The 26,295-nt window shown below is 37.0% G+C and overlaps 1 protein-coding gene across 7 annotated transcripts in view; it reads left to right on the top strand.

The window, feature by feature from the left end:
* Positions 1-26,295, top strand: part of CADM2 (cell adhesion molecule 2) — a 1,189,836-nt gene that overhangs the window by 941,019 nt on the left and 222,522 nt on the right. For 2 of the 7 annotated variants that reach the window (XM_081552260.1, XM_081552262.1), the window contains exon 3: positions 25,992-26,034. The exons of the other annotated variants lie outside the window; for them this stretch is intronic. In XM_081552260.1, the coding sequence (XP_081408386.1) occupies positions 25,992-26,034 (43 nt within the window). The remainder of the gene's footprint in view (positions 1-25,991; positions 26,035-26,295) is intronic. 7 annotated transcript variants of the gene reach the window in all.

The raw sequence follows: 26,295 nt of genomic DNA, 5'->3' as shown, positions 1-26,295 counted from the left end.
GTAAATGATTTAGAGTATTAGTTATTTTAATTAATAAATGCTGTGTTTCACAATCCGAGTCATAAATCTTTAGAAGTAAAATAATAAGCTAAGAGATTAGTTTTGTAATTGTATCAAGACAGTATAATTACTGACCTTTTGTATTATCACATACTTTTATAGAAAATCAGTATAATTTAAAAAAAACACTATCATTCTGATATGACTCATTTATTATAAATTTTCCAAGTACAGTAGCAATCATTTGGAACAATATACAGTACTAGTGAGTTAATTATGGCATGCGTAAGTATTGGCAAGTCTAACTCTTAATATTTTGTGTAAAGTAGCCCCCATACTATTTTATGAACAGACACATCTAGACTTACTCATTAATTTGCACTTACTTCTTTAAAATAATAACAAATCACATGTTCACACTTGAATCATAAAATGAAAATAATTAAATTAATGGCTTTCTTGATTGTAGGTTTTATTATAGTTTTTTTCCAAATATTTTTCATATCACATATTTCATGATTAGCATATATGCATATAGTAGGGATTGTTTAAATAGGCAGGAACTATTGAGGAAAGGGTGAAATACTTCCTCTTTCTCTTAACTGCAAGTTGAAAAAATACCCCTACAGGTACCAAATGAGAGTAGAGAAATGAAGGATAGGGTGCAGAGAAGAATAAACACTTCTCTTTGAATTGAGTCAGGGGAATTTCTGGAAGATTTACAATGATATTGGCTCATTGATTACTCAGATGGTAGAAAGATACTCTCCGTGTGTGCTCCTTTATCCAAATGAAAAAGGCTATTAACCCACCTCAAATGTATATTGAAAGTTTTATTTTTGTGGAAGGGAGAGCTCTGTTTAACCCATTTGGAGAATTGTACCTCTACTTGAAAATGAGCTGCCACTTTTAAAGAAGCATCACTGCAATTACACATCATGAAAGTTCAAATTGAGATAATGTTGTTAAATTCAGATTGCAAGAAAAATGTAGTCAGTAATCATTGAGTTCTTTGTGTTCCAGAGATTTTGCAGAAAATTCTAATTTCACTAAGTTATCTCAATTGACCCTAAAATGGAAGATCATATAAGCAGGATAGAAGATGCTTCAAGGATGCTGAAAAGCACCATTAATACTGCCTCTTCCAATGACCTTAAAGTGAGATTATTAAGGGAATCACAGCAGGTTTCATTGAAATAATTCTTTTTATTGAATAAAATTGAACATTTAAGTAAATGAATAATCATTTTTGATAACATGATATGAAAATATGTGACCATAAAATCTTGATAGCCCTCCAGTAGTGCTTGTGGAAATTTCAATCTCTTACAAATGTTATAGTGGCTGATAACTCAGTAGAAAATTATAATGGCTGTCTAAATTCTAGCGCATTTCATTTCTAGAACATTTCATAAAATATGCATTTGTATTACTTTGCCCGGTGGCTATAGTTATGTATATATACTACATTGAGCAGTGGGCTATGTAGAGTCATAGAAAAACATTTTATCTAGTATCAAAAACTTTGACAAGAAAATTATAAAACTCTTTAGAAATTCAAGTGAGTCTCAGTAAATGAGGCACTTGAGAGATGATTTTATTTATAGAAAGCTTAATTATTTTCAACCCATTTTATCACTTTAGAAATTCATTTGATTTATTATATAGGAGTCATTCCAGATGCTACTAAAGGGACAATTGATCAGAGAGGATCACTTGAAATGTTTTACTTTATTAAGAAAACAAAAGATTAAAAATAGGGTTGCTGTGATTGTCAAACATTATTTAAAGGCAAAATATCATGGATTTAGTACTGAATTACATTTTTTGCATTTGACTGTTAAGAGAAATTTTTACTATATACTCACAAATCTATTAATGTTCACAAATGTTGCACTACTTGTCCTTCAGTCCAGTTCAGTTCAGGTGCTCACTTGTGTCCAACTCTTTGCGACTCCATGAACCGCAGCATTCCAGGCCTCTCTGTCCATCACCAACACCCTGAGTCCACCCGAATCCATGTCCATGGAGTCAGGGATGTCATCCAGCCATCTCATCCTCTGTCATCCCCTTCTCCTCCTGCCTTCAATCTTTCCCAGCATCAGGGTCTTTTCCAATGAGTCAGCTCTTCCCATCAGGTGGCCAAAGTATTGGAGTTTCAGCTTCGACATCGGTCCTTCCAATGAAACCTCAGGACTGATCTCCTTTAGGATGGACTCGTTGGATCTCCTTGCAGTCCAAGGGACTCTCAAGAGTCTTCTCCAACACCACAGTTCAAAAGCATCAGTTCTTCACAGTCCAACTGTCACATCCATACATGACTACTGGATCAACCATAACCTTGACTAGACAGACCTTTGATGGCAAAGTAATGTCTCCGCTTTTCAATATGCTATCTAGGTTGGTCATAACTTTCCTACCAAGGATTAAGTGTCTTTTAATTTCATGGCTGCAATCACCATCTGCAGGGATTTTGGAGCCCCCAAAAATAAAGTCATCCACTGTTTCCACTGTTTCCCCATCTATTAACCATGAAGTGATGGGACCGGATGCCATGATCTTAGTTTTCTGAATTCTGAGCTTTAAGCCAACTTGTTCACTCTCCTCTTTCACTTTCATCAAGAGGGTCTTTAGTTCTTCTTCAATTTCTGCCATAAGGGTGGTGTCATTTGCATATCTGATGCATATTGATGTTTCTCCCGGCAATCTTGATTACAGCTTGTGCTTCTTTCTGATGATGTACTCTGCATATAAGTTAAATAAGCAGGGTGACAATATACAGCCTTGACATACTCCTTTTCCTATTTGGAACCAGTCTGTTGTTCCATGTCCAGTTCTAACTGTTGCTTCCTGACCTGCATATAGGTTTCTCAGGAGGCAGGTCAGGTGGTCTGGTATTTCCATCTCTTTCAGAATTTTCCAGTTTATTGTGACACACACAGTCAAAGGCTTTGGCATAGCCAATAAAGCAGAATTATATGTTTTTCTGGAACTTTTACTTTTTCGATTATCCAGTGGATGTTGGCAATTTGATCTCTGGTTCCTCTGCCTTTTCTAAAACCAGCTTGAACATCTGGAAGTTCACGGTTCATGTATTGCTGAAGCCCTGGCTTGGAGAATTTTAAACATTACTTTACTAGCGTGTGAGATGAGTGCAATTGTGCAGTAGTTTGAGCATTCTTTGGCATTGCCTTTCTTTGGGATTGGAATGAAAACTGACCTTTTCCAGTCCTGTGGCCACTGCTGAGTTTTCCAAATTTGCTGCCATATTGAGTGCAGCACTTTCACAGCATCATCTTTGAGGATTTGAAATAGCTCAACTGGAATTCCATCACCTCCACTAGCTTTGTTTATAGTGATGCTTTCTAAGGCCCACTTGACTTCACATTCCAGGATGTCTGGCTCTAGGTGAGTGATCACACCATCGTGATTATCTGGGTTGTGAAGATCTTTTTTGTGCAATTCTTCTGTGTATACTTGCCACCTCTTCTCAGTATCTTCTGCTTCTGTTAGGTTCCTACCATTTCTGTCCTTTATTGAGCCCATCTTTGCATGAAATGCTCCCTTGGTATCTCTAATTTTCTTGAAGAGATCTCTAGTCTGTCCCCATTCTATTGTTTTCCTCTGTTTCTTTGCGTTGATCACTGAGTCTTCGTGCTTAAGAATCATAAATCTAAGAACAACAGGCTAAACAAATAGTATCCTATATGCCAATCAAAGATTTCCATGGGACTTTTAATTTGTTAAAGTTTTTAATTAAATGGCCTTGAGAAAATTGGGTATCACACAGACAAAAAAATACAAGTTAAAAATCATCAATTAATGAGATGAATTGGGATATATCTAAACAGAAAAATGCACTTTCTACTTCTTAATCACATTTCTTTCATATTGTTGTTTTGTGTTATTTTAATATATTTGGGGCTTCCCTGGTGGCTCAGATGGTAAAGAATCTGCCTACAGTGTAGGAGACCTGGCTTTGATTCCTGGGTTAGAAAGATCCCTTGGAGAAGGAAATGGCAACCCACTCCAATATTCTTGCCTAGAGAATCCCATGGACAGAAGAGGCTGGTGGGCTACAGTCCATGGGGTCACAAAGAGTTGGACAGGACTGAGCAACTAACACTTTCACTTTTCATTTTCTTTTCCAATTCACTCTGTGTCCATCAATTATTTTTCTGGAAATAACGATATAATTTTTCTCATTAATGCTTACTCCTTTTTGGTCCTCTAATTCACATCTTGAGTTTGACTTGTAATTACAGTCCCTGAGGCAATATGTGTGTTAGCTGTTCAGTCATGTCTGATCTTTGTGACCCCATGGGCTCTGTAGCCCACCAGTCTCCTCTGTCCATAGGCTTTTCCATCAAGAATACTAGAGTGGGTAGCCATTCCCTTCTCTAGTGGCATCTTCCCAACTCAGGGATTGAATCCAGGTCTCCTGCATTGCAGTTGGATTCTTTACCATCTGAGCCACTAGGAAAGACCCCTGAGCCAATAGAACATGATTAATCTACAGGACACACAGGAAGCAGAATGCTTACAACAGTGACCTCATTTGCAAGGTTGAGTACTACTTTCACACTTCTCTCCGTTCCTTTTATTGGAAAAGAAGCTTGTCCTTGGGTGTATGGTAATGGAATTAACATTCACAGATGATCTCTGCACATCACAGATGGTATTGAGTTTTCATAGACAACTGTTTTATTTTCAGTTTCCTCAGTTTATGAATACAGAGACCCAGAGAAGTTAAGTAAGTTGTGAATAGTAACAGAACTCTTAACTGGCACAGTCAACATATAATCAGATTAGCCAAGAAATTAAAGTGAACTTGCTGGATACACATACAGTGCCTTGGTGTGTGAGAGTGTTGCAGCACACAAAAATGCACATGTGTGAAAGAGGAAATCACAGTGTGTGTGTGTGCTAAGTTGCGATCCCACTGTGCATGTGTGCTAAGTTGCTTCGGTCATATCTGACTTTGTGACCCTATGGACCATAGCCCACCAGGCTCCTCTGTCCAAGGAATGCTCCTGGCAAGAACACTGGAGTAGTTGCCATGCCCTCCTCCAGAGGATTTTCCTCACCCAGGGATCAAATCCAAATCTCTTATGTCTCCTGCCTTGGCAGAAGGGTTACCCCCAGTGTCACCTGGGGAATCTTCATCCCACTGAGATGATGCAAAGTAAAATCAAAGGCAATTTAACTCCTTTGAACCTGCAGTGGACAAAGAAGTAAAAGAAAGGAAAAAGAGAAAAGCTTTACTCTGCCTTCAGCCCTAGTAATTTTGTTGGAGTTGACTTTTCTTTTTCCTCATATTCTTGTTATTAATGTGTTGATAGACATATTTTGATAGCTTTAAAAAGCTACACTTTAAAACTTGAAATGTGTAAGAGGTAGCTACTGTAAGAACAGTTTCAGCTTCATTTTCTTCCCCTGACTTGTTGGCCTTATCCCGTTAATCATTGTTTACTCTGAGCTATAGGGAAATAATCAAAGATTGCCTAAAGTAGAGATTATAGGGGCATTTTTCATTTTGGAAACTTCAAGAAGCTATGCTAGGTACTGTGAACCTGTAGGCAAATCAGAATCACTAAAATTTTTGTGTGAATTCTGAATGAATTTAGCTTTCCCTGTACATCAAGTGTATTTTAGACATTTGTAATGTGTTTTGTTTGTCGTTTTATCTAAGGAAACTTATGCACTTCGTGTTTTATTCTTTTCTTAGTAAAGGGACTTCCAATTTGATTCCTGAGGGGAATTGCAGAGACCTTGTTTGTAGCTATAGCAAGTGTCATATGTATATAGATTCCTTACTCACAAAAGAAAGACTCAGTATAGGCTGATTTTACTACAGCATATTCTCTTTGGCATCAACTTCTAACTAGTTGATTTTCCCTTTAATTAGTGTCTTTCATGTTATTCCTTTTATTTCTACTGAATGTCATTGTATTTCCAGTAACTCCTGGATAAAGCACTGCATGCATTTAAAAACCTTCAACAAAGAAAATATTTCCCTACTACTCACACAGACAGATATTTTATTTATTTATTTTTTTTATAAATTTATTTATTTTAGTTGGGGGCTAATTACTTTACAATATTGTAATAGTTTTTGCCATACATTGACATGAATCAGCCATGGGTTTACATGTGTTCCCCTTCCCGGACCCCCCACCCACCTCCCTCCCCATCCCATCCTTCTGGATCATCCCATTGCCCCGGCCCTGAGCCCTTGTCACATGCATCGAACATGGAATGGTGCTCTGTTTCACATATGACAATACACATGTCTCAATGCCATTCTCCCAGAACGTCCCACCCTCACCTTCTCCCTCAGAGTCCATAAAATTGTTCCATGCGTCTGTGTCTCTTATTCTGTCTCGCATATAGGGTTATTGTTACCATCTTTCAAATTCCATATATATGCATTAGTATACTGTATTGTTGTTTTTCTGAGACTGGAGCCCATTATACAGAGTGAAGTAAGCCAGAAAGAAAAACGACAGATATTTTAAATATCATAATTGCCTACAAATTGTCAGTTCTGAAAAAAAGAGTTTTAGTTTTGAGAAGCCAAATGGAATAAAAATGATATTATTGACTTGCAATGAAGGGACTGAAGCACACTGATAGTATCTGACCTTTTATCATCACTATTTTAAAGAGCCTTCAGGGGAGAAAGAGAAAACTCCCTTTAAAGAGTATAGTAACTTGCTAGTGAAGTGCATTTTCTCCTGGTGTAGTGAGCTGAGAATAGTCAAAGGAAAAGCCCAGAAGGCATGATTGTAAAAATGACCATTTGCTATTGGTGTAGATGATACTTTATTTCAGTGAAGGAAAAGATAATTTTGTGGTCACGTATGGCTTCAGGTTCTGATGCCCTCTACCTTCTGCTGACTGCTAACAATAATTAGAAATTTTTAGAGGCAAACTGATCAAGGCCTAGAAGATCAGGCTGCTTCTTCAAATGTCAATAGCGGAGGTCAGGATTAATTTGTTGCTTTAAAATGTGGAAATTGCTCTCTGTGTTTGAGAGCAGTATGTGGCACCCCCTAACTATATGATAAAAAGGGTTTGGAATTTCACTGTATGTGTGTGACATAAAGGATATCTATTTGGAAAGATTTAATGGGCCTGGAATAGAGGGTAATAGAAATTGAACCGAAGTAATTTTTGTTGTGCACCAAAGAAGGTGGTCTGGGAAACTTCAAAAAGGATCCATCCTGCATGTCTGAAGCCGAATAGGCATTTACACATTATCTTCCTTTTGCATGAAACTAAGTATCAATCTTTTGACTCCAGAGTTTATATGTATAAAGATTTTGATATGAGCAAAGTGGCATTGATACAGCTGTGTTAGTGGCTGACCAACTAAAAGCAAGGGAGCAAGTGTAGTTCAGATAACAGGCACACTATTTCACGTGACTTCTAATTAACCTTTTGAGAAAGAAACTGAACTTGTCAGTCATGATTATCTTCAGAGAGACTGTTATCTTCCTCATCCCTGAAAATGAAAGAATGGAAGTCTCAGTTTCCATATGACATAGTTCAATAAGTTAAAAAATAAAAATAAAAAAGACAAATGCCAAAAACAACATACTATTCTCTGAATTGGTTAATAAGAAACATTTTATGGTCTGAGACATGATAAGGAATATGTACAAATCTTGTTTTAGAATATTCCTCATTCTTCATAGAACACAAATATAAATTAATATAGCTAATTACGTTTGATTTTATGTTTATTTACTTAAATTTGGGGATCTTTGCTTCATTCAGTGATGTGAACTAATGGCATGAAAATAAAGTGAAGATGAACATGCTATTTAACTGAATTATGTAATTTTTCCTGCTTCTGAAATAGAAACTCATCTAAGCATTTATAATAGTCTTTATCCTTTAGCCTAAAATTCCACTAGGAAAAGAAACTCAGATACCAAAAAATTCCACAGCTTTAATGAAAAATAATTGTGGTGGTAGATTTAAAGTGACAGAATTTGGATGGAGTGAAGAGAGCAAGTGAAAGAAAGACACTTTTGTACACAATGTTTTTTATTTTTATTTTTGTTTTTGCTTTGTCAAGTGCATGTCAGTTATGTCTTATCATCATTCTCTGGAACTGACTGATGTGCTTCAGCAATCATTTTTGAGGTTCTATACACACAAGATTCTTGGACAAGAACAAGAGATATTTCTTAAAAATATCTAAGTGAATTCAGACAAACAATAGGCTATTTAACTAAGACATACTCTACTCTCTTGCTGTTCTGTTGGTATATATTTTTTAGGGTATATTTTTACCATAAATATGACTTCTGAAATTAGACTTTATTGAAAGGTAACAATTTAAATATGCTGTTATCCTGTCTTTTATTTAACTGAGATACTGTGATAAAAGAAGACTGAAGTAAGTTGTCTTCCTGATGGCTAATTCTTCACATAGTTCCTCCCTCTGGAGCCCTTATAAGCTGTATCAGACTGGTATAACATACACCAACATTAATTCATGACTGTTGTTATTAGCACGTGCTAAGTTGCCTCAGTTGTGTCTGATTCTTTGAGACTCTGTGGACTGTAGACCACCAGGCTCCTTTGTCCATGGGATTCTCCTGGCAAGAATACTGGAGTGGGTAGCCGTTCCCTTCTCCAGGAGATCTTACCATCCCAGGGATCAAACCCAGGACTCCTGTATTGCAGGCAGATTCTTTACCAACTGAGTCACCAGGGAAGCCTGTTATTAGCATACATAAATCAGATAACATGTTTGGTCGTTTAGATAAGCTTCAAGGTTTATTTTCATTTCTTTTTTGGCAACTATATTTTATAATGATTTAATCTATGTGCTTAATCTGAATTTTGGGTGACTGAGGAACCAGTCAATGAAGCCAAATATCCAGTGTGGGATCTCATTGAACCACTTAATAGCTTTGTGAATTTAAACAATGAACTTGAAATTTCTGAGTCTTTAAAAGAAAACAGAAATCAAAGTCTTGATTTCATGGATCAAGTGAATGAGTGCAAGTGGATCAAGACAAGCTACTTAATCTGCATGTCTCAGCAAAAATGAAAATGTGTGGCCCTTTGTTCAAAATTCATGACCAATTTTAGGTTAGCAACAACATGGTTAGCACCATGGTCAGCAACCATTGACAGCAGACTTTTAGCCAAGCATGTCTACGCTGTGAGACAAAGCTTGGAACTGTGAAGATTAAATGAGTTTATTGGTAAAAAGACATAGACTACTTTCTAGGACATATAAAGCACTCAAAAATATTTTAAATCATTTTCTTCATTTTTTTAATCTGCAGTGCTCTATTTTTTTTTTAAGTACCTTGATTTTGTTTTTGTTTTGAAATTTTAATGTTATTGTAAGTAAAACAAAATACTATCTCTGAAAACCCAGACTCTTTCAAATGAAAGGTGTTATTTATCCCAAGGAGATGTAAAGAACAGGAAAAGGTGACAGATAAAGGAGAACTCAGCTTCAGTACAAGATTTTCTTTGGGGAGATCTTTATAGGAAAGCAATGTTATCATGAGATGATGGATTATAGAAACATTGCTTAGATCAACAGTCTAAGAGCCAGGACTATTTTGGGCACAAGCAATGGAAACCCAAGTTGATACGGGTACACAAAACAGAAATATATTGGTAATATAATTTGGAGGATTGGGATGAAGTTAGGCCTCAGAATCAGTTGTAACCTTGGACTTAAACAGCACTCGCTCTCTCTTTTTTAATATCGTTACTTTTTTCTGCTTATTGCCTTCATGTTCTCAAAATAGTGACTGGTTTGTTGAACATGAAAAAAAAGAGTCCCCAACAACTTTTGATGTTTACATCATTTGCCTTCCAAGAGCAGAGAGGAACTTATTTCTCATTTTTGCTTTATGAAAAAGGTTTAAGGAAAGAGGTATGATTCTGTTGTATTTGGTCATCCATCCAAATACTACACACAGGACTGCTAAATTATGGTTGAGTTTGAGGATAATAGCTTTTAAGATATTAAAAGCATAGTTATTGAGAACTGAAGCTGTGTCCAGAGTATGGCAGCGATTGTGAAGCCAGACATGTTAATTAAGTTCCAAAGAGAAGCTAAAAACTTCTCTGAAGAAAAGAGAAATTAACCGAGAGATTTAAAATAGTAACTGAGTAAAATGTGGGGAAAAAAAGTGTCAAGCATTGCCATTGTAGCATAGCAGAGAGGAAGGGAAAGTGCTAGGTCACCAGTTCAGTTCAGTTCAGTTGCTCAGTCGTGTCCGACTCTTTGTGACCCCATGAATCGCAGCACGCCAGGCCTCCCTGTCCATCACCAGCTCCCGGAGTTTACCCAAACCCATGTCCATCGAATTGGTGGTGCCATCCAACCATCTCATCCTCTGTCGTCCCCTTCTCCTCCTGCCCCAATCCTTCCCAGCATTAGGGTCTTTTCCAATGAGTCAACTCTTCGCATGAGGTGGCCAAAGTATTGGAGTTTCAGCTTCAACATCAGTCCTTCCAATGAACACTCAGGACTGATTTCCTTTAGGATGGACTGGTTGGATCTCCTTGCAGTCCAAGGGACTCTCAAGAGTCTTTCCAACACCACAGTTCAAAAGCATCAATTCTTCAGCCCTCAGCTTTCTTCACCATCCAACTGTCACATCCATACATGACCACTGGAAAAACCATAGCCTTGACTAGACGGACCTTTGTTGGCAAAGTAATGTCTCTGCTTTTAAATATGCTATCTAGGTTGGTCATAACTTTCCTTCCAAGGAGTAAGCGTCTTTTAATTTCATGGCTGCAGTCACCATCAGCAGTGATTTTGGAGCCCAAAAAAATAAAGTCAACCAGAGTCTATAGTAATTAAGTTTATCAGAAATTTCAAAACTTCTTATTAGAAACTTATTGCTGTTGATAGATTTCTCTAACTATCCTACTGTCATTGACTCTCCATTTCTGCTGTGTCTCTGCATCACCAGGGGGAGATTTAAAAAATACAGATGTATAGGGCCTACCCCCTGAGATTCCAATTTGATTGGTGGAGCCTGGCTCCAGCAGTAGTACTTTAGACATCCCCCTGGTGAGTTTGATGTGCAGTCAAGATTGACAACCACCAGGTATTTGTCTAAATTACTTCTCATTGTCCCTGTATAATATTTTTATATTTGTATAATATATAGAATACCTGTCAGATTTTTTAAACAGCTTTTATTTTTTCACTCAGTTATAGTAATAAAATAAGGATGGGATTATGAAGGTGACTGAGGTGACTTGGATGGTACAAAGATGAATAAACAATTATTGTTTTTAAAGGATTTATAACCTACAGCTCGAATGTAATTGAAAGGCCCCTACAGCAAATCCACTTAGGAATGCTTATTAAAATTTCAGATGCCTTGGACTTAACCTGACCTACTGAATCAGAATCTCTGAGGGCAGGCCTCAGACTATGTATTTTACCAAGCTCCTCTCTTGAACATATGTGCATGAATGTTTAAGAGTCGTGGTCTAGTGTCACATGCCTACTCCTCACAGCTATTTTTTTCCTGACCTGTATCTAACAGCTGAGATTTTAGTACCTTAATTAGCATTGCTGCTCATCTGGTGACTATAACTCATTGTGTAGCATAGTGCCTTGGAGGAATAAAAAAAATCTGCTTTGTTTTGTTTTGTTTTTTTTTTTTTTGGTCTGACTGGCTGTATCAACCTCTTTTTAGTTACTGAGATAGTGGAATTTCCCTTCTATTTATTTAAAGATAATTATTCTGGATTATATAGAAATTGCTATTTTTATGTACCATTGTCCTAGCTATAATATTTACAGTAATTATTCTAATGGGCTATATATAGTTTTTTTTTTCTTTGCACTTAGGTTTGAAAAAAAAGGCTAATAATGAATGATGATAAACAATAAAAACATGCGATTATTATCCTTTTTCTGTTTTAACTTTGGGACTGTTTCTTTATACTAGCTATTATGTGGTATATGTTATGGAGCTCAATGAATTCACATTGCAATTGGCGTAATTACCTCATGTGAAAAATTCAGCTTTCTATGTAATTGACATTAACATTTCTATCTAATTGAAGGGAAATGAGACTGAAAAAGTAAAGGCAATCATATTTTATAGCCTCAAACATGAAAGTCAGGATTATTCATTTCATGGTGAGAAGGAAAACATCAAACTCCTATGTCTGTGCATTGCTCATTCAAGAAAATTAATGAATTCAGTTACCATCTCTTAAATTAAGTAAATGGCTATTGACTCTTTACCGATACTATGAAATAGTTCATTCAGTCAAAAAGAACCATTTTATCTTTACCATTTGGGAGTTCCAAGTAATTATGGGTAATAAAACGGGAGTAATAAAGGATAGCATCATTTCTTTCCCTTTCTTATGACTCATGGAGACATACTAACTAAAATCAAGATTCTATTAGAAAGTGTGTGTTTCAACTTTCTCTTTATTTGTGGATAATAAACCAGTGCATTTTATGTTTTAGCCTTTTTCTGTAATTACTTGAATTTTATTCCACGTGTGTCCTTTTGTGACAGCCATGCTACTTTAGTTCAATAAATGTTATCAAGCATTCTTTGACTGTTCCTATTGCATCAACCTTAATTAGTTTTTGATTATTCTTAATTTCACAGCATTTTCCTTTTAATAAGTTGCATCAAAACGCTTTCATTTCTGTTGCAGCAAGTTTAATTAGTTTTTGAGTCTTGTTTCTGTTTTCCCTTCCATTTTTAGGGGAAAAAAAAAAAGACGACACCCACTTTCTTTGTTTCTATGAGGATATCCATGACTTACAACTTGATGCTTGCCAGAAGCCCTCACCTAAGACTTGCAGAACAAAGTGTTGGTGACTTAGAGCCTTTTCATTTGCATTAGGAATATTCCCCTGTACTTACATGTTTATAGTTGCTTCTGATTATTAAAAAAAAAAAAAATAGACTTGATTTTCTAATTTTTTTTTATTTTTTATTTTTTTTGGAACTGAAAGCAAATTAATTTATAAAAAAAAAAAAAAGGGAAAAGAAAAAAGAAAAAAATTACAGAAAACTTTTGAACAGAAGAAAGGTGCCAAGACGCAGAGGAATAGAAACATGGGGACATGAGGAACAAAGGGCCTGGTGGGAGGGACCAAGAATTGGTGGAGAGCCTTGGAATCACTGTTGTCTTCACATCAGGGATGAAGAGGGGAGAGCTGGTACTTGGGGCACTGGAATCTGGGGAGCAGAGCTGAGCCACTAGCTGCGATCAGGGGGTCGGCATGCCCCTAGGTCAGGCACCCCTACCCAGCTGCTGCCCCAAATCCCAGGGAATTCCCCACTACCAGCCATGACGGTCCCCTTTAAAAGGAAGTAGATTTTAAAAAGCCCTCCAACCAGTGAGAAAAATCCAACTTTTACATTTTTTGGAGGAGGGAGGTGAGTTTTAGGAAAGGGGTATTTAGGTTCTGGGGAGAGCTCTGATAGAATAGGGTGCAGGGTCTGTCTTCCTCAGCCTCTCGTTAGTGACTGAGTCAGCTCCCCACCCCCCTTGGCCGCTCTGTTTATTCCCACTCCTCTCTCCTACTGCTTCCTCATTGTTGCTGTTTAGGCCACCCCAGCTCAGCAATGACTCCTTTCCCTCTGAATGTCAGTTTTGTGTTTTTAAAAGTCTCCTGCGTAGTTGATGTCAGCGTATGTCTATTTGGTGGGGAAACGTCTTGGGGATTTCTGTGGTAGGTAGTGGAGGAAGAAAGGGCACGTGGGGCTATGTGGCCTCCCTGGCCTCTGACTCCCAGAAGATTCGGAGAGGGGAGCACTTAAAGAATGGGAAGTTTTAAAAATGTGGAATTGTCAAAAAAAGCACTTAAGCACCTCCTTCTTATGATTTTCTAATTTTAAAAGGACTAAATTTAGTTAAAACAATTCTAGGATTCTCATTGTCCATCAGTTTAGTTAAACTGATTAGTGCTTATATATTCAGTTATATGACATGAATAATCTGTATTCTTTATTCAAAAATGTATTATGCATTTTGCCTTGGCAAACCAAACTGTTACTTATAGTATCCATTGGCAATGGCACCCCACTCCAGTACTCTTGCCTGGAAAATCCCATGGACGGAGGAGCCTGGTAGGCTACAGTCCATGGGGTCGCTAAGAGTCGGACACGACTGAGCGACTTCACTTTCACTTTTCCCTTTCATGCACTGGAGAAGGAAATGGCAACCCACTCCAGTATTCTTGCCTGGAGAATCCCAAGGACGGGGGAGCCTGGTGGGCTGCCGTCTATGGGGTCGCACAGAGTCGGACATGACTGAAGTGACTTAGCAGCAGCAGGATAAGGTAACACCCAGGGGTTCCCTGGTTGCTCGGTGATAAAGAATCCACCTGCCAATGCAGGAGACACAGATTTGATGCCTGGTCCAGGAAGAACCCACATGCTGCAGAGCAAGTAAGTCCACGTGCCACAATTATTGAGCCTGTGCTCTGGAGCCCGGGAGTTGCAACTGCTGAGCCTATCTGTCTGAACTACTGAAGCATGCCTGCTCTAGAGTCCATGATCCAAAACAAGAGAAGCCATGTCAGTGATAATCTCGTGCATCACAGCTAGAGAGGAGCCCTCACTCGCCGCAACTAAAGAAAAGACAACATAGCAACAAAGTCCCAAAAATAAACAGCCAAAAATAAATAAATGAAATTATTTTAAAAATGACACCCAAATTACTTTTTGTAACTGAATGCTAATGAGTCATGATTTTTTTAATGTCTTGAATATATTTGCTCTTTTTAAATAATATGTGTATAAGTATTAGGCTAGTTCAAACATAATTGCTATTTCAGACCGTGGATTTTAAATCATTTCAGACCTAGGTTCAAACACATCTTTATTAACCAAAATAGGAACCATTGCAATCAACACATTTTTGCCAACAAGAAACAAGTTTGTTTATTCCTGTAGCATAAAAATCTGTGCCTCGGAATTTGACTAACTCTTGGAAGGCATCATCTGCCTCCTGCTGGTTGTGGAAGCATTTTCCATGCAAAAAGTTATCAAGATGTTTGAGGAAGTCTTAGTCAGTTGTCAAGATGTCAGGTGAATATGGCAGATGAGGCAAAACTTTGTAGCTCAATTCATTCAACTTTTGAAGAGTTGGTTGTAGGACCTATGGTCAGGTGTTGTCATGGAGAAGAATTGGGCCCTTTCTGTTGACCAGTGCCAGCCTCAGGTATTGCAGTTTTTGGTGCATCTCATCAATTTGCTGAGACTCTCAGATGTAATGGTTTTGCTGGGATTCGGAAAGCTGTAGTGGATCAGACTGACAGAAGACCACCAGAGGCCATGACTTTTATTTGGCTCAAATTTGGCTTTGGGAAGTGCTTTGGACATTCTTCTCAGTCCAGCCACTGACTTGGTCATTGCCAGTTGTAGTATAAAATCCACTTTTCATCACACGTCACAATCCCATCAAGAAGTGGTTTGTTGTTGTTGCATAGAATAAGAAAAGATGACACTTCAAAATTATATTTATATATATATATATATATGTATGTATGTATGTATGTATGTATATTTGGTCAACTCAGGAGGCACTCAGTTATCAAGCTTTTTCACCTTTCAAATTTGCTTCAAGTGCCAAATGACCACAGAATGGTAGACATTGAGTTCTTCAGTGACTCCTCATGTAGTTGTAAGAGGATCAGCTTCGATGATTGCTCTCAGTCGGTGATTGTCAACTTACCATGGCTGGCCACTATGTTCCTCATTTTCAAGTCTCTTGTCTCCTTTGTAACACTTCTTGAACCACCACTGCACTGCACGTTCATTAGCAGTTCCTGGGCCAAATGCCTTGTTAATGTTGCAAGTTGTTTCCACTGCTTTACGACCTATTTTGAACTCAAATAAGAAAATTGCTCAAATTTGCTTTTTGTCTAACATCATTTCCTTAGTCTTAAATAAATATTCAAAAAAAACAGCAAGTAATAAGTCATTGGGCTTCCCTGGTGGTTCAGCAGTAGAGAATCTGCCTGCAATGCAGGAGCCGCAGGAGACGAGGGTTCAATCCCTGGGTCAAACATTCTTACTATATATATATATCTATATGTATGTATCTATATCTATCTATATATATATGTATATAGTTAACTGAAGCTGAAACTCCAATACTTTGGCCACCTGATGCGAAGAACTGACTCATTTGAAAAGACCCTGATGCTGGGAAAGATTGAAGGCGGGAGGAGAAGAGGACGACAGAGGATAAGATGGTTGGATGGCATCACCGACTCAATGGACATAAGTTTGAGTAAACTCCGGGAGTTGGTGATGGACAGGGAGGCCTGGCATGCTGCAGTCCATGCAGTCGCAAAGAGTCGGGCATGACTGAGCAACTGAACTGAACTGAACTGGAGGAAGACATTATACGTTCATACTATGTATATTATTAACTCTTTCATATTTTTTTATGTGACTTGAATTATGAACTAAGTCATCTCTGGAAATTTAAAATTTTCAAATACTTCTCCCCCCACAAAAAAGGTAATAAGTAAGAGCAAAGTAATTGTACATACAATCATTCAAATACTATGAACTGTTATGAATTGGTTTGCAATATTCTATGTTGCAATCAATATTGTAATAATTTTATCAATAATAATCAGTATAACATAATTATTGTGTTTCAATGTAAGAAAAGTAAATGCTCAGTTAGAGGATTGATTAAACAGAACATTATGTTATGCTCTCTTGCTAACATGAAACTCTTCAGAGAAAAATTTGACAATTGCAAAACAAAAAAATTGAGCTTTGCAGGTAATTGCATCCATTTGGCACATATTTAAATGTGTTTTCCCAAGCAAGGCTAGAATTATTTGTTGGAAGGTGGGAAAGGGGAGTAATATAACAAAATAGAATTACAGAAGTGAGGAGCAACAAGTCTAGTACCATATGAATTTAGTTTACCTTGCTTAGAAAATATGAATCCTGGTATTTGAAGGAGCTTAAAGTTCATCTAGACATAACTTCTTTCTATTTTTTTTTTTAAATTTCTGTATTATTCTTCCAAATGTTCCTTCAAACTTTAGCTATATTCTTATTAGAAAAAACTTCCTATCTTTAAAGTAGTTAGTTCATACTGTTATAGCCACACGTTCCGGGAGACAAGCTCACTCAGATGTATGATGCAGATAGTGAAGTGCAGTTTATTACACCGGCGGGCCCAAGGCAAAGTCTCCTCTTAGCCAAGGACCCCGACCAGCATTTGTGAAAATCTTTTATACCCCATGTGTACGTGTCTGAACCCACCACCCCAATTTCCTTGAGACTTACATAAACAAAGGAAAGGTAAATACAATCACAGTAACCCCATTATTCATGTGTTATGTGTTCAAACAGTCAATAATCAATAAGCCCGAGGTTACATTCCAAACAGTTAATAATCAATAAGCCCAAGGTTACAGAAAAAATTTATGACCTGTCCGGAGGAAGGGGGATCAGTGTATGTTTTCTCTTAGGTGATGAGTAACCTGGATACAATCTTCAAGATTCCCCTGTCCGGAGGGGGTCTTATCCTTCTATTGTCATTTCCACAGGCACTAAGCACAGAGTTCAGAGTCCATTAGAGAGGTGCCGAACATGATCAGCACAAACAGGCCTAAGATGGAGTCCAGGCCCTATGAATTCCTTCTTCAATACTATCTTCAGTTAGTCCTGAAATACTGGTTTTAAGCAAAAATCTGTGATGTTTTTACACTTGAGTCCCAACTTTACCCAGTCAACCCATATTGGTAGTAATTGATTGGGCCAGGGAGATACACCTATCTGTTCTAGAGCTATACGTCCTCAGTTGTGTCCAATTTTTTGCAATCTCAGGGACTTCGCCTGAGACTCAGGGACTTGACCTGTAGCCAAGTAGCCCACCAGGGACTGTAGCCCACCAGGCTCCTCTGTCTATGGAATTTCTCAGGCAAGAATACTGGAATGGGTTGCCATTTCCTGCTCCAGGAGATCTTCCCCATCCAGAGATCAAACCCGTATTTCCTGTGTCTCTTGCATTAGCGGGCGGATTCTTTACCATTGAGCCACATGGGAAGCTCCGTTTTGCTCTAGGATGCACTATATAATTAAGGTTCAGAATAGCATGATAATTATTTAGATTAACAAACTTTATTAATAACTACATATCAACAAAGAGATTATATAGCAACAGAGATCTATGTCTATAAAATCTTTCCTTGTTTCATATTTAGGCAGAGAGTCAGAATCTGTTACATCTTCCTTTGACCTCAAAATGTTTCTAATCTCCCTAATTTCATTGAAATGCCTTTATTAAGAAGCCCTTATAGTAGTGTTAGAACATTTTCAGGGCATGTGATTTATAAAATCAACAGTTTCTGTTTTGTAACTAATTTTAATATATGTTTATTTTCTATAATAAACCCTCTATCACACACACACACACACACAACACTGGTGTGTTATGCCTTTTACATGTTTTTTAAAATGTTTAATTGCTTTAATGCATATATTTTTCAATCCTGCAGCTGCTGCAGAGGTTTAAAAAAGTCTATCAAGAAAACATCCACGATGAACCGTCCTGATTAGTGCCTCTGCGCATTGCTCCAGAGAAAAACAAATTAGCACTAGAAGGAAAATCTGTTCTGGGAAGTCCCACACTGCTGGTTAATGGCCTATTCCCACAAGAGGATTGAATAGAATAGATCCATTGTGACTTCCCAAATGATCGTGGCTGGCAGCCTCTGGGGATAAGGAACAACAGCTGAGGTGATAGAGAAAATAAAATGTTCTGCTTGAACGCAAGTGATATTTGCCTGCTTTCCCCAACCCTCTTTCAGAAAACCTTGCCCTTTCAGACCAGGACACCAGCTTTTATTTATTTATTTTTTTGGTCAAAGCTTTGTGGCAAAAGCTAGACTTGGATCAATGAGACTTATCTTCTTGGGTCAAATAATTTCCTGTTCATAGTCACTTAAATTCATCTGAAATATAAATTTCTTTCTGAAAGCGCTCCCATATACTAGGCCCCATTACATGTCTTCTTGGCAAGATAAGGGAGCAGGGAAGCCATGTCTCTATATACCTTCTTCTCTGCAGGTCCCACTGAGAAAGGGAGGATAAAGAGAGGATGTCACATATGTTTTAATTCAACTTCCCTTCTGATAATTGAACTCATCCTTATGTCTCTCTTTCAGTTGTCATGATTTTGCCCTTACTGTTAGCTTCTTGCAGAAGGCAGGATTCAGATTTTCATAAATTGTTAGAGTAGATACTGTACACAAAAATTATTTATCATTAATCTCTATACTTTAAATAGCAGATTAAAAACTATAAAAATGTATAATTGTGACCATGCATTCATGCAGCAGCTAGTTACAGGTGCTATCTGTAAGAACCAAATATAAGTGGCTAACTGTAGTTGTGTACTAGTAGTACCTGTGCACATTTGCAGAGAAAATGGGAAAAGGAAATCATACAACTATGATGAAATGTTTAGTACAGTTTTGGCTCTGAAAACTGCCATGACCTTTATACGAACTAGAAGCATCTTTTTAAAAATGTATTTTGGAAAAACACAGAGTAATAACCAAAATATATTGTTCTTTAGATTATGTTTATAAAACTGAGAAATCTTATGTTTTGTTGAGATAATTTTTGTTTTTTAGCTGACTTCAGGTATATGAAATCAAAATAATAGCAGAATCTTTGTCTTTTAACTATAAAGTTTTCTTGATCTCTTAGGATATGATTGATCTCAATTTTTCTCTCTTTCTCTCTTTCTGTCTCTCTTCTTTTGGTCCTTAGTACAAGTTTACAACAGGATATATGGTAATTCTTTAAATAGTCATTATGAAGTAAAAGGTAAATTATAACTTTAAAAAATCAACATGTATTATTTTACTGTTTAAAAAAAAACATATAATAGAAAGGATTTTTGTTTAAATTTAGATGAGGTTTTCCAATTTTCTAACCATTCCATTATCCTGACTTTCAAAGATAATACATATATAGTTTGACTTTCTCTCAACACTTTAATAAATATGAGGAAAGTACCATCACAGAAGTAGGGGGAGAGTGTTAACTAACTACAAGCAAGATCATCATTAATAAACATTTAAGCTGGCTTTTTGCCCAAACCCAGCAGTGCATTTGAAGGTCACGTCAATCCTCCTGGTAAACAGCAGAAGCTGAAACTCCAGGAGGAACTCTGATGCAAATGCGCTCTATAACTTTCCAAAAATTAGGCTTGAACAAGAGTTTCTATTAGAAATATTTTCAGAAAATGGTTCAGTTGTATGTGTGTGTCTGAAAAGTAGTTAATTAAAAAAAAAAAAGCACCTTTATGTTGTTATTAAATAAAGTCCTGTTCTTGCCCCCTTTCTCATGGATACATGAATGCATGATCAACAGTGTCTGACTCTCTGTGATCCATGAAATCTAGCCTGCTGGGTGCTTCTGTCCAAGAGATTTCCCAGGCAAGAATACTGGAGTGGGTTGCCATTTCCTTCTCAAGAGGATCTTTCCAACCTAGGGATTGAACCCATGCCTCTTACATATCCAGCATTGGCAGGCATGTTCTTTACCACTAGTGTCACCTGAGAAGCCCAGGCCCTATATATCTGTATTTTTTAAATACAGATTCTGAGTATTGACTGTATTGAAATTAGGCTTTACTGGTGACTCTAAAGCCAAGGTCCTAGTTGTGGGAGTAGGGAGACTGGCTGGACAATACCAGGTCCTGCCACTGTGTCACTGGAAAGGGGAGATTCCAAGTGATGAGGAAATCACAGATCATTTTTCCCTTAGGAGATAAACGTGTTAATGGAAAAAACATCATTATGATAGCATTATATATTCTGGAAATCATTAAAATGCCGATATCTTATATATATATATATATATGTGTGTGAGTGTGTGTGTGTGTGTGTGTGTGTGTGTGTGTGTGTATGTTGTTGTTCAGTCACCCAGTGGGGTCTGGCTCTTTGCAACCCCATGGACTGCAGCATGCCAGACCTTTCTGTCCTTCACCATATCCCGAAGTTTGCCCAAGTTCATGCTCTATTGGCTTTTTCTTGGTTTCTTAATTTTTCAGTCATAATAAAATATAAAAATATAAAGCGTGTTTTATTCCACTATTTTTTCTAAATGGTGTTTTTTTCGTATAATTTTATTGAGATATAATTGACATATAGCACTGTATAACTTTAAGGTATATAGCATTCATGTTTTTACTAACATATACTATCAAATGACTAACACAATATGTTCCATCAATACCCATCTTCTCATATAGATACAAAATAAAATAAAATGGAAAAAAATGTTTCTCATGATGAGAACTAAGGATTTACTCTTCTTAACAACTTTCATATATAACTTACAGCTGTGTTAATAATGTTAATCATGTTGTACATTCTATCTCTAGTACTTACTTATAACTGGAAGTTTGTTCCTTTTGGCCATCTTTATCCAATCCCCACCCTATACCCGTCAGGCCTCTGGTAAATACAAACCTCATCTCCTTTCCTATGAGTTTTTTTTTTGTTTGTTTTTTGAAAGATAATTGACCTACAACACTATATTAGTCCTGTGCACAACAGTTATTTGACATTTTGATATGTTACAAAGTGACCACAGTGAGTCTAGTTACCATGTCACCCATACAAAGATAGTACATTATTGTTGACTATTTTCCCCATACTACATTTCATACCCATGATTCATTTATATTGTAACTGAAAGTTTGTCACTCTTAGTTTTCTGCATCTTTTTCACTCATTTAATAATGTTTTTAAACAATCTCCCCCACCCAGATTGGAATATAAATTTAGAAAATACACAAAATAACTAGAATAAATCATAAATATTTTTTTAAATTTTATTTAATGAAAAACTTCATCTGCTTACCATTTCCCAGATGTAACTTGTCGTTGTTCATTTGCTAAGTTGTGTCCAACACTTTGTGACCCCATAGACTACAACAAGACAGTCTCATCACTCCTCCACTATATCCTGGAGTTTGCCCAAACTCAAGTCCATTGAGTCAGTGATGCCATCCAACCATCTCATCCTCTGCTGCCCCCTCCTCCTTTTGCCTTCCATCTTTCCCAGCATCAGAGTCCTTTCCAATGAGTCAACTTTTCACATCCGGTGACCAAAGTATTGAAGCTTCAGCTTCAACAACAATCCTGCTGACTATTATTTGGGGTTGACTTCTTTTAAGATTGACTGGTTTGATCTCCTTGCTGTCCAAGGGACTCTCAAGAGTCTTCTCCAGCACCACAATTTGAAAGCATCAATTCTTTGGCACTCAGCTTTCTTGATGGTACAACTCTCACATCTATACATGACTACTGGAAAACCACAGCTTTGACTATATGGACCTTTGTCAGCAGAGTGATATTGCTGCTTTGAAATATGCTGTTTAGGTTTGTTATAACCTTTCTTCTAAGGAGTAAGCATCTTTTAACTTCATGGCTGCAGTCACTGTTCACAGTCATTTTGGAGCCCAAGAAAATAAAATCTTTCACTGCTTCCACTTTTTCCCTTTCTATTTGCCATGGAGTGACGGGACCAGATGCCATGATATAAGTTTTTTGAATGTTGAGCTTCAACATTCAAAGGAGCTTTTACACTTTCCTTTCACTCTCATCAAGAGGCTCTTTAGTTCCTCTTCACTTTCTGCATTAGAGGACCAGGCATGGTCTGCTTTATTTAGTCCTCATGACCAACCTAGAAATGAGGTCTTTTATTAGACTATGTTACAGATGAGAAAACTGAGCCTCAGAGAATTTTAATAACTTTACTAAATTCACATAGTTGATAGTTTGGCAGAGTCAATATATGAATCCAGGCAGTCTATACTTCTCATAGCCTATTTAGTAAAAATTAATCATATGATCCAGAGAGATGAAAGCAGATTGGGGAATGTAGCTTCTGCCTCCCAGAGACAATTCCACAGAATTGTAGAAGACCTTGCATTTTAGGAGGGCAGCCAGCCATCTGTGTCACAATCATGCTACCTAAACATGAGCCAATGCTTATTTATGTATAGGGAAATACTACTGGACAGTTCATTGATTATATTCAGTCTCAACAGTATTATGAAAGATCAGTTAAGATTGCATGCTTTCAAAGAACCATATGGTTTTAACAATAATCATGCTGTTCTCTATTTGAACAATGACTGTTACCTTGGGAAGTATATACACCACTGATTACTGAATTTGTTAACAATCCATTTTCTGAAGAAGTCTAACCCTAAATGAATTTATTTTAATTAAAATCAGCATTCTTGTCTTGTAAAACATATTTTGAATTTCAAAATAACCTTTTCCCAAAAAAGTACTTCTGGCTTCAAAATTTGGCAACAGTTACACCTTGTTTAAGAGTTGATGGAATATATATATCACACTCAGTTAAAAATAAACCCTATTAAGACAGCTTTCTATATTTTTTATCTGGTCAGCTCACCAGGAGCAGTTTTGACTATCAATAATCACACATAATCCAACCAAGCTGAGGTATTTACTTAGCACCAAGATTTCCAAATTAGGGAAATTATTTGTTGTTTTGTTTGGTTTTGTATCTATGGAACAATTTGGGGCCTTAATTTAACAGGTGTTCCCTGAGGTAAATATGTCCAAATTTAGTACATACTGTACTCAAGAGAGTACAATAAATTTATTATGTATAAGACTTCTCAGAGATGTTCTCAGATGTTCTTGCATACAAAGTATCAACAAAGAAACAATTTTACTGACAGATATTTCAGTTTAGGACAAGCTACTCATCTTGAACATACCTGAATGTGTTTTATTTAATCAACTAATTATTTATTTAAATTGTATTATTTAGTTAGTAACTTTTGGCTGTGTGGGGTCTTTATTGCTATGAAAGCTTCTCTCTAGTTGCAACAGATGAGGGCAATGCTCCACTTGCAGCCCTCAGGCTTCTCATTGCAGTGGCTTCTTTTGTTGTGCAGCACAGGCTGTAGGGTGCTCAGGCATCAGTGGTTGCGGCTCCCAGCCTCTAGAACACAGGTTCAGTAGCTGTGGTGCACAGGTCTATTAGTTCCAAGGAGTGTGGGATCTTCCCAGAGCAGTGATTGAACCAACTGGTCTTGTGCATTGGCAGGCAGATTCTTTACCACTGAGTCACCAGGGAAGCCCCTGAAGGTGTTTTAAATTCAAGGATACCATCAATAGCATTAAGGATGACTGGATCTGTAATAAGTAATGAAAACTTCATATATTGTACTGTCTATTAGCTCAATACTTCCCAAGTGTTTCTATGTCTTGGCTCAGATAGAAAATGACAAAATTTGTATGGCACATAGGGGTAAACAGATAAGGCTGCTTGTGGCTGGAAGTTATGGGTGACAGGCTCCAGCTTACCCATAGCTTCCAGCCACAAGCAGCCCTGTCTGGGGCTGAGGGGATTGTTATCACTGTGTTGGTCAGTCACATTAGAACAGGCGGTATTTCCCAAAGAAACTCAGACAAACTCTAGAACAGTGAGGCTGTGTGACTGCTCTCTGTGCTGGTGATTTGATTGTCATTTTCCTGTCATACTATGCATCAGTCAGTGGATACTGCACCCTGTGCCTTGTGTGTACCTGCTATGTTTTTGAATTATTTCAATTTGCAGAGAGTTGAATAATAATGAGTTCTTACTTATTGCCTCTTGAAATGCTGAAAGCTCTTTTTTCCCCTTGCCATGTAGCACGTGGACTGCACACGCCTCAGATGTTCCCATAGTGTCTTGTGTGGCCTGAAGGTTCATCTTAAATACAAGTTTTATTTTAGGGTCCTGAGAAAGCTTTGTGAAAGCAAAGACTCCTTCCAATATGTTCTGTACAAATGTGGCTGCTTTCTGCAAAACACTGGAAACGGAATATGGTTATTCTGTCTTGCTCATCTGAGTATCAGTGGTCTCCTACTGGTTGCTGAGGCTTCCAGCACATTGTAACAAAGGGAGGGACAGTCAAAATCCTTTGAAGAAAGGATCTTACTTCTAATTTAATCCATTGAAAGTAGTCCTCTTTTCAAGAAAACTGGACATAGTGGCATTTCCAATGTAACCCTGGAAATACTTCCTCCCCTGTAAACTTTTTAATAATTTCAAGCCTATTGCTTTATAGAATACACTAAAACATTTGGGTTGTGTTTAAAATAAAATAATAGTTTGGATTATTTTATGGAAAATTTATAATCGAATGAGCTGTTTCATGTTTAAATTTAGAGTCTAGAGGACAGTTGTGACATTTTGTAATTGTTTCTTATGATTAATTGAAATAAGCGTAGGGAGGCAAAGATTCTTCCCAGCTGTGACTTCTCTGTTGGTGTGATTTTTCTTAAATTACACACTGTTGTTCTACTATTTGTCTTTTCATGTAAAATAATTTTACAAATAAGGGGGAAAGTTGAGCCACTTACCATGTCCCCAGGTTGTAAAATAATTCATATCTCCTCCTAGCCACTAGAATAGATTTTATGAACAAATCTTGTACCACTTTATAAACTCCAAAGGTAACAAAAGTTCTCCTATCATTCTAGTTTATCATTTTTCATGAACTTAATTTCTACTGTAAGCACAGCTTAATATAAATTTCCTGAAATCTACATCCTACCATCAGAGGTTTTGTCATACAGGCAAATGCAAATTTTAAGTTAGATATCAGAACTCAGATACATATTAACGGTATTTGCAAAGATATTCAGATTTTACAAAAATAATATTAAAAATCAAATCTGTGCCTCTGACTATGGAACTCCAAAACCAACCATCTGGTTTGTATAAATTCATGTTTACTTACAGTGATGTTACAATTGGTATGAACTGTTTCAAATATGAGCTGATTAGACAGTTTAAAAAGTAAAAATAAAACAAAAATAATTCTAAAAAAGAGTTTCTAAATGATTCAGTTGCTTCTAGTAAAGTATATATTTTCTATAGCCAAACCTATTTGTTCATTGTGTCATTCTATTACTGCAGATTATTTCCACCATTACTTCAAAACTGATCCCTGCATTTCTGGGTATGTGCGTTTATTTCTTTATTCATTGTTTTGGTTGGTTACATTGTACAGCTTATGGGATCTTAGTTCCCGAACCAAGGATTGAACTTGGGGCCATAGCAGTAAAAGTGACAAGTCCTAACAACTAGACTGCCAGGGAATTCCCACTTTTATTTATTTCCTTGTCAGGATTAGGTTAATCTTCCTAAAACATTTTTTTTCAGATTATTTCAACTTCCTGTAAAATCTCCAAAGCCTTTTAAATTGCCTATTTGGTAAGTG

This window comes from Giraffa tippelskirchi, chromosome 2 (genome assembly GCF_054371585.1).
Source record: "Giraffa tippelskirchi isolate mGirTip1 chromosome 2, T2T-mGirTip1v1.2.pri, whole genome shotgun sequence".
NCBI classification, from domain to species: domain Eukaryota; kingdom Metazoa; phylum Chordata; class Mammalia; order Artiodactyla; family Giraffidae; genus Giraffa; species Giraffa tippelskirchi.
This window is presented reverse-complemented; position numbering and strand designations above follow the sequence as displayed.